Here is a 12,720-nt window from a genome sequence, read left to right as displayed (position 1 = left end):
CAACCAAATATGCAGAATGTTATCAGCATCAGTCATAAATATGCAAGGTATTAATACTGTGAATATACAGATACTTTCATGCAAAAATTACCGTGTAATACATCTATAGTTTGCTATATGTAATTCCTGGAATTCATACCAGTTCGGATATATGGCTGAGTATATTTGTGGCAGGTATTAGGCTTTTGTCTTATTACTTCTTCCTTTATTTCCCTTGATTACCTCTTCTATCATGGTGGTAAGACCACCATAAATGGTCACGTCCTTTAGAGGCAGCAACCCCTTTGAAAGGTCGCTGCCTTTCCTTAATCGCTTTTCTTAACCATGGCAACCCCGGCTGTGCACTCCAATCAATGCTCCATTGATCGATACTAGAATAATCAGCATATATGCTCCATCTAATCCCCCTTTGCTGGAATGATGTCAAACCCTATCCTATACCTTGCTGATCGAAGGGATTGGTTGTGTTCAAAGGAACATGTCTTATGCCTTTTCCCAAATCGCATCTCTTACCATATGCAAATCGTGCCATTTCATAACAAACCAATTTGTTATTCAAATCATGTCTTTCATAATGAACGGTTTTCTTGTAATTGCTGTTGTTCTTACAGTAATGACTAGTCATCTAATTTTAACGGTATTTTATATATACATATATATAAAGTATGACTGTGATACATATTGCAGTCTATATTAATATTACTATTAAATTCTGCATAAGAACATTATCAGACTTCATATATTAAACATACATATTAAGCACATCCTCATGCATACCACCAAGAACAAGAATGTTACTTCCTGTAATTTAATAACAGTTCTGATCTGATCTGATCTGATTGATGGTGATGTCACTAATTGCTTTTGATTTCTCTCCTTAATATATTTCCATGTGAGGGAGGGGTCACACCTCTTCATCATGTATGCCCTTTAGCAAGAGACACACCCTTTCACCATTAGCACCCTTTGAAAGAGTGCAACCCTTCATTATTCTTGCCCTTTGAAAGGGACACAACCTTTCACAATCGGGTCTGCCCCTCCTATTCAAATCAGATCTGCACTTCTGATTTCCAAATTATCCCCCCTTCAAATGAGTTCTCATCTCCCTTTTATACTTCATATTTGGGAGAGTCACAACTTATCATTTCATGCCTTTTGACCATTCGTTAACTTAATTAAATTTTAATTATATTTAGTTATATTCTTTTATATTTTTAATTTTATTTTTTATTATTTTTTATTCTTTTTAATTTTATTATTATCATTGAATATTAAATTCTATTCCAGAATGGGGACATTACACATAGGTTTTGGCTGTGAATTACATTTTCTTGGAAGTTTCTAAAGCCTTTTCAACCAGTATATCTTGTGTCTCTGCTGCAAACAACGTTGGATATTGAGGTCGCACCATGTTGAGACATGCTGAATCCATTATCTAAGATGTTGGCGGAGAGGAATAGTTTGAAAACTCTTTTTGGCATCCAAAACATGTTTCACAACCTCTGAAGATTGCCCATAACGTTTTAAAAAAATTGCCTGCAAAATTACTTTGGCCATGGTTGAGAGAAAAACATCGGACCAAGGAGCAGTTCTTTGGATCACTTTCCTTGGTAGTTTTTAATTAATTATGCAATTATATTATTAAATTTCAACTTGAAGATAAGTTTGTTCTTATTGCTATTCCAAGGTGACTATAAGTTTAAATTGAAGAAGCTTTTAAAGCTTATTTTTGTTTCTTTTTTTCTTTTTAAATTGTGTCTCATAGACTTATTTATAAGGACACGAGCTTTTTGGTTTTGATTAAGCAAATTAGTGAGATGGATTGAGCTTCTTGGTTTTGATTAAGCAAATTAGTGAGATGGATTGTATTACTTTGATTTAGACTTATACTGCAATCATTTTTAGATTGATTTCTCAGGGTTATATCAAAGGTCCTTCTTCCCCAACACAAAGATTACTGTCATATGCCAACACACTGTCAACTACCCAGTTAGTAAAAGACAAAATCCCAAAAATACCTTAAATATTTCATAGCTAACTCAATACGAGTCTTAACTCATGTTTGTCCCAGTGAATAATATTTGCCTTTCTCTAAGTACTTTGCTTAAGAAAACAGTAAACTGCCATAGAATTATGATGCTTAAGTGCTGAAAATGTTGCTGGCAGTTGCATATGTGAAGTGAAAGCAAGTAGAAAATGAAAACATGCAAAAACAATGGAGCCAACAAGAAGAACCATGAAGAAACCTTGTGATTTTTTTTTTCAAAAGAAGAGCTTTGCCTCTTCATGTGAGTATCTCCGTGCAGGATTTACAAGCCATTTTATCTCCTTGAGGCTTCCAAGAAGATTGTTAGACTTGGCAATAGTGCTACTATACTGTTCTATTCTTGTGTTGTTCTGCAACTTGCTTCTACATATTCTCTTCTATTCTGCTGTATGTACATGCTACTACTCAAGAAAAGAAGAAGAATTACATGATCCCTAAGGGGTGTGTACATGTACACAAATTCAGTAATTGTACCATATAGGGGTTTTCAATTTAAAAGAGCCTTGTAAAAGACAAAATTCCAATTCTTTGAGCTTCCTTGGGTTCTTTCAAGTTTACTATTTTGTCTTGTATCCTTGGGTTTGGCTGGGTGTGAACCTGTTTTTATTTTTTGTTCTATTCAGTATGGTTTTGTCTCAATCCAAATCAGGTTTTTTAGTTCATTTTGAGCTGAATCAAGTATCAACTATCTTTATCTACTTGTGTCTCCAAGGTGTCTGCATTACCTTGGAACCCTCTGCATCTTCTTCATTCTTTTCCTGCATTGTTCAGCAATTCTATTTTTATTGAATTGTGTCATAGGAGTTAGTGGGAGCGTCTTAGTTTACCTTACCTGGTCGTACAAACTAGTAAGTAAGTTTACTTAGTGGCATTGTTTGAACTGAATTTAACATGTTTTATGATCCAAGATCGCAGCCACAGGCCAACAAAATTACCCATCATCATAAACTATAGAAGGGTGTAGCAACAAGGGACCATGCTCTAGAATACACAAGGCATGCAGACCTAAAATACAAAATAGAGCTTTGCCCTAATGTCAAACCACAATAGTACTTAATACCAACCTTGAAGGGAACTTAATTAGGAGGTGGACATGCATGTAACATGGCACACCACCAACTAGCAAAGGATAGCCTGTTTTTATGGGGACCAAAGATTAAACCATTGTAATCTCATTGGTTTTTCCTCCCACATTCATCAATGCTCTTTTACATAGGAACTGTGGCAAGATGCTAGTCAAATAAGGGGGCATATTATTATATTATTATTTAATATTTGTAATCTGAGATATGTAAATTTTGGATCTTTCTTCTTCTGGTAACCCCTGTAACCTCACTTAGTCATTTTAAAGAGTACTATATATAAGACCAAGTGGTCTTTATCAATCCTTGCATTAGCAAACAAACCGGAAACTTTGATTTTTCATCCAAATATATGAAAAAAAGTCATTTTCGAAATGATTTATTGATCAATATAGCCCCTTGACATTATCTAGTATCCAATTCTATAGACCTTTTCACATCCCTTAATAATTAGGGAAGCACCCACCTTCCACCTCCAATCTTTGATGTCAAATTCCTTGGCCAATTGTGGACTTTCCACGAAGTCTCTGATTTCCATTGCATTGAAAACTATACTATATTTGTTATTATGTGAACGTGGTCTAGTAGGTTGCACAGTCCCAACATGGTATTGTAGCATTTTTTATTTTAGCATAGATTGAATGGATTTACCCTACCTCAAGGGTTTATTTATTTTGGCATATTTTGGATATTAGGGTATCTTGGCCCATAAACATTGATTGTGTTGTGGTGACATTTCTTCTACATTATCTTATTTGCAATTATTATCTACGATGATAATAATAGCAGATAATCCATTTATGAACCAAGTTGGATAGGAACTTCCGCATAGGTTTAGTGTGAATTTGTGGAAAGAGTTCAAGTGATTCAAGTTATTCTATTTTGCATTTTACTTTTGGTATAAAAGTGTCTTTTATTTAGCTAAATAAGTCTAAAAAAGTGTAGATAAACATTGACTTATCTTCCATCTTGTCCTTATAAGTGATAAGTATGCTTTTTGCTAGTAAAGCTGATTTTTGGAAGATTAGATTTTTAGTTGAATTAGTATAAAAATAGGAGCAAGATAGAAAGATTGTAACATATTGAGTGTAGTGAATTCTGTGCAGCCGTGGGTTGCATCAGTTGTGGAGGTTGCGTTGTAACTTTTTTGAATGAATGAAAGATTGATTTGAAGGTTTAACTGTTTGTGTCTGCTTCTGTATTTTGAAGTTTTCATTATTGTGTGATTTACATGATGTTATTTAGCATTAGGACATAATCAACAAGTATTTTGAAAATTCTTCATTGGATCAAAGCTCAAGGTTTGAAAACCAGAAGGGCAAGAAAATCACAGCCTGAAATCGCTTAATTTTTGAGAAAAATGCCACAGATATTTTAAAATTAAAATTGAGGCCTAAGTAAAAATTTTCGATTTAGGTTTGTGGAATTGCAGGTTGTTTTTTAACAACAGAAATCACAGGATTTTACTTAATAAAATTGTTTTTTTTTTCTGTGAATGAATTGCAACTCAGGCGATTTTTTAAATCATGCCCATTTATGTGGAAATTGCAGGCTTATTTGTAGGTGTAAAAAGGTGGCAGATTTTTTAAATAAATTTGGGGTTTTTCAAAAACTAGATTTTGTAGTTTTTCTAAGTCGTGTTTTGCTGTTTCAAATGACGGCTAGGGCAAAGGAATCTCACGGCTAGGGGCATGTCCCTGGGCTAAAATCACCTGTCCCCATATTGGGGACATTTCAGGGACTTGGGGACGTCCACTTGGGGATGGCTAGGGGACATCCCCCGCTGTCCCCAAAATTGCAAAATTTGTGGGAAACGTCCTGGAAACTTGGGGATGACAATGATTCTCAAAGGGGAACATCCCCCCGTCCCCAATATGGTTGGGGGATGTCCCCCGTCCCCTAACCATCCCGGAGACAGCAAGCCGTCCTCCTTTTCCCAGCACATTTAGAAACAAAAAAAGACTCAATGCATAAAAAAAACATTTTTTAATTTTATTATAGGTCTGTAAAACTGGATTTTCACTAATATGATGGGTAAACAAGTCTGAATCACTTCCAAAAGCACTTAGAAATAATGAGCAGCAGCCTTGTAATAAATTTAACAAACACGTAGAACTCGGTAGTGCATATAAAAGTGGTTGCAGGTCTGCAATATTGGGCTTTTAACAATTATGAAAGGTAAATAGGTCTGAATCATAGCCAAAAGCACTCAGAAATATGAATAACAGCTTGGTATAGAATTTCACCAACACCCAAAACTTTGTAGTGCATAAAGAAGCAGTTGTAGGTCATAATAGAAATGGAAGACTACCAAAATATCCTCCAACCAGAAAGAAACAATGAACTACATGCAAACAAGTGTTGGCATATTGACAATGTATTTTCAATTATGAATGCATATTGAGTATTGACAATGAATTCTGAATTATGAATGTATATTGAGTATTGACAATGAATTTTGAACACAAATGTGGTACGTTAAGGTTCTATAATGTACATATGCCTTCTTTATCCATGTTTTCATATGAATATAATGTATATATACATGCTTTATCTATATTTCATATGAACATTTAAAATTCCCCTATATATTTTAAATTTTCCCTATATTTTATAACACCGTCCCCTTTGCCGTCCCCCTGCCATCCCCAAAATTGGCAAAAAAATTTGCGGTCCCGGAAACTCGTCCCGCCATCCTCTGCCATCCCCGTCCCAGAAACTCAGGGTAACATAGCAAATTTCTACATAGGCCTCAAGAAACACCAAATGATAGGTTACATCAGTGGAGCAGTTTTTTTGCAGTTCTAACTTCTAACATCATGCCTTTGCACCTGCGACAACTGCCATTTGAAATGGTGAATGCCTCCAACACATTCAATTCCATTAAAAACACATTCTAATTTGTTGGAAATTATACAAGGGTTTGCAATAAAGTCTACAAGATGCACAAAAGTATCAACAGTTCAACAGTTTCCTTCTTAGATATCTATTGTTACATCTTCTACATTATTGATTATACCATCTATTCTCTACACACATTTCTGTGTATTCCTCTTTGGGCATCACTAAGTTGATGTGATTTACTAACCACCTTTACTCTCCAACTTCTTTGTTTACCGATTCTCTGGTTAGAATTTACCCTTGAATCAAGGGTTACGATCTGTCCTGACTTGCTTGGCCTGGTGTTGATGCTCCTTGTTCTTTGATAACTGTCCTGCTACATTGTCTGCCCTGTCACCCACATCTAGACTATTTTACTTTCCTTTCCAGAGGCCTTCGTCTTTTCTCGGGTGGTCAACACCTTTCTTCTATGTCTGTCTCCTTCATGTCCTTCTTTTTGTAAACCCACTTTCCTTCTGCCAATAGTCCAGGTCAACAAATATTATTATAACTGACTCCTTACCATTTTGGTAAAACAGTCTAATGTCCTACAGTTGGCATCCCAAAGGATACAACAATAGTGAACTTGGTCCAAATTATCTCTGAACATTCTATTCCATCTGCAATAATATTAACATGTCTCAGGATGTTTTTGTCATTATCCTCTTCTGATGTAGTGTCTGGTCAGCTGCCCCCCTAATGGTTGGATTCTTCCTAATCCTAATTACTCATGATGCCTTGTAACTCGGTTACAATTACATTCCAAAAATTAATATTAATCTTTGAATTTTTTGACCTAAAAAATAAAAAAATAGAATTTATTAGTCAAGCTGATTTATTTTTGATGAGCTATAGGATACTGTAATAAATAGAAACATACTAATTCCTCTTGCAAAGCTTTATACCTGGTCTTTCAAATGGAAAATTACTTTTTGTTGAAATACCTTGTGTTGAGCAGTTTTACCGAAGACCTCGAGTTTACCTTCCTTGGTCAATCTCCAGATGGTTGACTGAGCATGTGAGATGAATTTGAGTAGTAACAAATAAGAATGCTATTTCAAAGATGTATCTATTGAAGATAGTCACTGCTAATGATTAGTTATTTAGGCTCTTTATGTTAAAAGTCAACATTCTTAAATAGCCCTTGAATGATGATTATCAGGATTACATTATTCTTGAGGTTTATCTTAACATGAATACGGATGGGTTATAGAATTTATGTATTTATGCTCTTAGATGTTGAGTGCAGGCAAATGTGGTTTTGTTATATTTCAAGTTGATAATTCTGCTTTCTGTGCAGGATTCTCTTGTGACAAATCCAGACATTGCTTTAGAAGATATTTTATATTCCATTGCAGGAAACATGGAGTATGAGAGGATGCCCAATTTCATTCTCACTAAGGATGTTACTGGTGTAAATGCTGGTATAAGTTTTTATTTTATGTGGAGAAAATTATGATTTGTAGAGACAAAATGAATTTTGTTAGCCTGAAACAGCTATCAAGTATTGAGCAGAGTGTGGAATTTTGTGAATTTTATTTCAATTTTTTTTTTTTTTATCATCTTATGCTGGAACTGTTTGCTGGTTTTCAGATTTTGGAGGCTTGAAATAATAACATTCTTCATTTCCTTTACAAGATTTGGGTACATTCCACATTTACTCATGATAACAAAATTAGTTTGGTTAAGCAAAAGATAATGAAATTCTCACTAAATTTTTGTAATGAAGAAATAATAGCTTTTGTTATGCAATCATCATTTGAGCTTTTTCGGGAATGAAATTGAGTTTATAATGGGTTTTGCTGCTGTGATTTAAATTAACATGCCATCTATTTTTTTGTGTCAAGGCTTTTACACATGTGGGCCTGGTGGAAGCTTTGTTTAATGCTTTCTATTTTTTTCAGTTTGACATAATTTGTCATTCCTATCTATCATGTTGTGGTTTCCATTAATAGATAGTTCAAAACCACTCTTTAATTTGTGTGCAATTTCAAATTCAGAAGCAAGTAGTCTTTATGTTGGTGATGAAAAGTGATGAAGGTGGATTGACTTTTCAGTTTGCTTTGTATTTTTTGTCCAGAAAATGATAACTTACCAATTTTTATGTTTTTCTTCGAGTGTTGTCAAAGCATACTTTGTTGTTTGTATCCTTTGGAAACTAAATAAATTTGACTAGTTCTTTGTCATGTCCATGTCAAGATGTGCCTCTTGAAATTATCAAACTTCTCATGCAAATTCCTACTGCTCACCCCCTCAGTGACTCCCAAAGAATGCAACCTTCAAGACCAAGGAACACATCTTTGGGAAGAGCTTTGGTGAATATACCTGCTAGCTGGGACTGTGATGGAACATGCAACAAATCAACCTTCCCTTCTAGAAAGAGCTGCTTGGCATAATGCATGTGAACCTCAATGTTCTTTCTGCATTAATCATGAATAAAGATTCGAATCATTTGGATGGCACGTATACCATCATTGTGGATGATATGAGGGCCCCCTTGAGGAATTCAAAGTTGGAGAAGAAGAGACTGCATCAACTTGAGCCGACAATGCTGCATTGTTTGCCTTCTAATAATTAACTTTTTCTGTAGAGAGAGGTTGATTACTGTACTTGTCTTCAAGCAAACAGGTCCTTATGCAAGGCAGAAGATCTATTTTGGTGTAGTCTTCTGGCTATTAAAAACACTGGCATGATTGACATTACAGTAACTAATTAAAGTGGCGCTGCTAGCTGCTGTGTAATGAATGCCAAACTGAAGGGTACACATGAGATGTTGATGGTTATGCTTGACAGCTTGTAGGTGCCATGTGTGAGATGTTTGCCTCAATCTAGATACAAGACCCATAACAATAGGAATACTGGTTTGAATGTTAAGGAGATAAATAAGACTACCTACCAAAGATTAGTAGAGAGTAGGATCCATCAAGACGAATTCAGGGGTCAGATTAACCTGAAGTTGAGTGCTTGTAGAAAAAGGAGTAAGAGTCACATTGCAGTCCTAAGGACGAATCATCTAAGAAGATCCAAACATATGGTAGCTGTGAGAGTGTGATATTGTTCAGAGTTAGAGATAATATAGAGGGTCTATATCTATTATCTTAAAGGAACCTTGAGTTGATTTTTATCTCATAATTCTGATGAGTTAAGATGTAGTAATGATTATATCGTCAACATAGAATACAATAATGAGGATATGGCCATCCTTGTGGTGTACATAAAGAGGTTAATCTTGCTTCCAACAAAAAAAGGTCCTGAGAAATGAAAAATTTATGGTTTTTGCTTACCATGCTTGAGGGGCTTGCTTGAGCTCACATAAAGATTTTTTCAATTTGCAACTAAGGGGAGTGTTGGGAGGCTGCTCCATGTAAATTACCATGAAGAAACACACTCTTCAGATCCATCTAAAGAATCTCTCACTTGAAGGAGGTAGCAAGATGAAGTATTGTGTAGATAGTATCAATCTAAGCAATTGGAGAAAATGATACATTGTAGTCAATTCCATCCTTTTGTGAAAAAAGTCAAGCAGCTAGGCATGCCTTGTCGTTTGTTAACAACACAATCACCATTGTATCTTGTTTGCAAACCCATTCACATCATATAATGTTCATGTGCTTGGGATGAGTAGTGAGCTGTCTCAAGTAGTATTTTGCATAAGGTCTAAACTCTGTTTGCATACCATCTTCCCAATGGGGTTGGTGTTTGACTTATTTGTGTTAAGTCATAAGAGCATGACGCACTTGTGATCATGTCCTGCCATGATTCTGTCCAAGTTTCTAGAGCATCGGGGTAGCATCCTTTAGCATAACAGCACACCATTAAGTGTTTTGATGGGAACAATAGTTGGAGGCTTATCATTCATTTGGTCTTTTATGCATGAGGAACTGTGGTCTCATTTGGCTGATCAAAGAACCACGCCTCACTACAGAAAGCATCTTAATGGAATGTAATTGAAGAAGTGAAGATTTCCTTTGTACAATTTGGAGTAGAGCACAAGACAACCATAGGTAGAGTAGTAAGAGTCTCTTCTTCAGAAGCAAGAGCTGAAATAGAGACAAAAGAGTGTGAATCCTTATGGGAAAGAAAATTTAGAAGCAGCTTAGGGGATGGAAAAGAGATTTCTTCATGAAAGACATCTTTCTCTACAAAGAAATCCTTAGATGAAGGATCATATATATGAGGGGCCTTGGCCTGCTCACCATATTTGACTAGAACACACTTGCAGCTCTTAGGTTCTATCTTGTGATGAATTTTACTTGTAATTTGAGCCTAGGTATTAGATCCAAAGATTTGGAAATGAGAAATGTCTACTTTCTCCATGTCAAACCTTCATATTGACTACACCCTTGAGAGCTCAAGCAGGCATAGACCATTCTTTCTATCAAAGATTTAAAATCCATGTGCTTGGTGTGAAGCATGCATTTAGCCATTTCCATAATGACATGATTCTATCATTTTGCAACTCCATTCTGATGTGGAGTGTAGTGAAATATGTTGACATGTGATTGATTAGTAAGAGATCACTTAGATTACCTACCGACATACTCAACCCTTGGACCTCTGAAGACATTTGATATATCTCTCAAGCTAATTCTGCATAGGAACTATGAAATTTTTGAATGTGGAGAATGTGTCATCCTTGCTATTTATGCAATAGATCCAATGGAATTGAGAGTAATCATCAATGAAGGTGAGGGATTTTGCATGGTCACATAGATGTCACTAATTATGAGCTCTAGATGCTGAGAAGTTCTATGTACTTTGAAAATAAATCTTGATGTATACTTCACAAATTCTGTTTAGAGGATGATGGAAGAGGGTCCTCTAACCATGTTGTTAGAGCTTATGTGACCCATAAATCTGTAGTTATGAGCTCTAGATGCTGAGAAGTTCTATGTACTTTGAAAATAAATCTTGATGTATACTTCACAAATTCTGTTTAGAGGATGATGGAAGAGGGTCCTCTAACCATGTTGTGAGTGCTTATGTGACCCATAAATCTGTAGTTGTTGTGACCCAATCGATGATGCCAAACAGGGCTTTTGTCATCCACCATTGGGACCATAGTCTCAAACTTTGATGTCTTGCACGATGGATTCTCGAAGCAATTGCCTTGTAGCCATAATCCATGTCTTTCAGGACTGATTTGTTTGGTTAGAATTCAGCTTTTTTGTTGGCATTAGTGATTACTAGACAAAAAGAATGTTGAGATCCATGTCTTGTACATGTGGCATTTCTTTGAAACTTGGATTGTTTATAGAGATATCATCGCTTCTAGTTATAAAGAGGGAAGAATCATCTTCAATTGTTACTTATTCTCCTTGATATAGTGTCGAGTAATTTTAAAATCATACTCCTATGACCATTCACATGATGATTTGCTCTTGAATAACTAGTCACATAATGATTGGCTCTTGAATAACAATTCATTTAGTACATATTTTGGAATGTGAAGAGGCAAGTTTGGTGGTGTGTGATTTGAGCAATTTTTTTCCTCAAATTGTCTACTTAGCATGCTCCTTGACATCTCAAACATGATTTTGACATTCTTTCTTATCATGATTTAGCTTTATGCAGTAGCCACATTTGTGCTGTCTCCTAAAATTATCTCTACTAGAGCCTTGAATTCTAGCTTGTGAAACCTCAAATGTTTTGATTGCATGAGCTAATTTGTGATAGAAAATGTTCCAAAGTTTTGGAAGGAGGCTTGAAACTAGGTGAGTGTTTTACATACTTCCTTAAGTGATGGAGCCTTGGATTTTAAATGAAGGAATGAGACATGATATTTGCATACAAAACTTTCAATGAAAGATTAGTATGAAGAATACTATCATATTCTAAATCTTTCTTGTCTCATCTTATTGTTGTCCTAATCAAAATCAATTGATTTGAGAAGTGTAATTGATATGGAGCAAGTTCTTGAACATGTCCCATAGCTTAGTTGGATCATTCTCTTGAATGCAATGGTTGTGAAATCTGTCATCCACAACTAGTGTGATAATGCCTCATCCACAACAAGTGTGATAATTCCATGGATTCTTCCCTTACATTTCCTTCTTTTGATCTTGTTGGTAAACATATTTGTCACTGCGGTTGTTTCTAAAAAACTGACCTTGTTTGCCCAAAGAGCAATGACAACTGTGCCAACAATTGGAGAGATTGTGGCAAAACTACAATCTTCCTCTATGTTTGAGAGGGGCAGCTCTCTCATATGATTGGGGTTTTTTAGGATTTTTTGTGTACTTTTAACCTAAAAGTACAAAAAGGAGGAAAGACAAAACTAAGGAAAATGGATAACAAAAACCCCAATAGTAGACATATGAATATGATTTGAGATTTCACAATGGATGATAGATTACAAGGAGGTTTTACAAATTATGTTTTGATATGCAACAATGATGAAAGAAAGAAAACATATTTTGACATACGAAGAATCAAGTTGCCTTAGCACTTTTAAACCAAGATACTAGGGTATGATTGTGTTTCATCAATTACATATATCATTTGAATGAAAGACCAATGGATTACACAAATACACAAAGGGATTATCAATTTAACATACAAGAAATTGATAATAATAACTGAAAAACATTCAAGACGTACAAATCAAATGTATTCTCTATTATCTTTCTAAAAAATATACAAGTTCAAAAACCCTTAGGTACAAAGTGTGAACACAAAAGTTTTCCAAAAGTTCCTCTAGAAAATTCTCTA

General features: G+C 35.2%; 1 protein-coding gene across 3 annotated transcripts in view; it reads left to right on the top strand.

The window, feature by feature from the left end:
- LOC131068322 (galactomannan galactosyltransferase 1) overlaps positions 1-12,720 on the top strand; it is a 72,213-nt gene that overhangs the window by 36,665 nt on the left and 22,828 nt on the right. For 2 of the 3 annotated variants that reach the window (XM_058003497.2, XM_058003498.2), the window contains exons 2-3: positions 7,310-7,433; positions 7,603-7,653. In XM_058003497.2, the coding sequence (XP_057859480.2) occupies positions 7,310-7,433; positions 7,603-7,622 (144 nt within the window). In that variant the 3' untranslated portion in view covers positions 7,623-7,653. The remainder of the gene's footprint in view (positions 1-7,309; positions 7,434-7,602; positions 7,654-12,720) is intronic. The other variant, XM_058003496.2, reaches the window with a different exon arrangement.

This window comes from Cryptomeria japonica, chromosome 11, assembly GCF_030272615.1.
Source record: "Cryptomeria japonica chromosome 11, Sugi_1.0, whole genome shotgun sequence".
In the NCBI taxonomy this organism is placed as follows: Eukaryota; Viridiplantae; Streptophyta; class Pinopsida; order Cupressales; family Cupressaceae; genus Cryptomeria; species Cryptomeria japonica.
The sequence above is the reverse complement of the archived record's forward strand: the minus strand, read 5'-3'. Positions and strand labels throughout refer to the sequence as shown.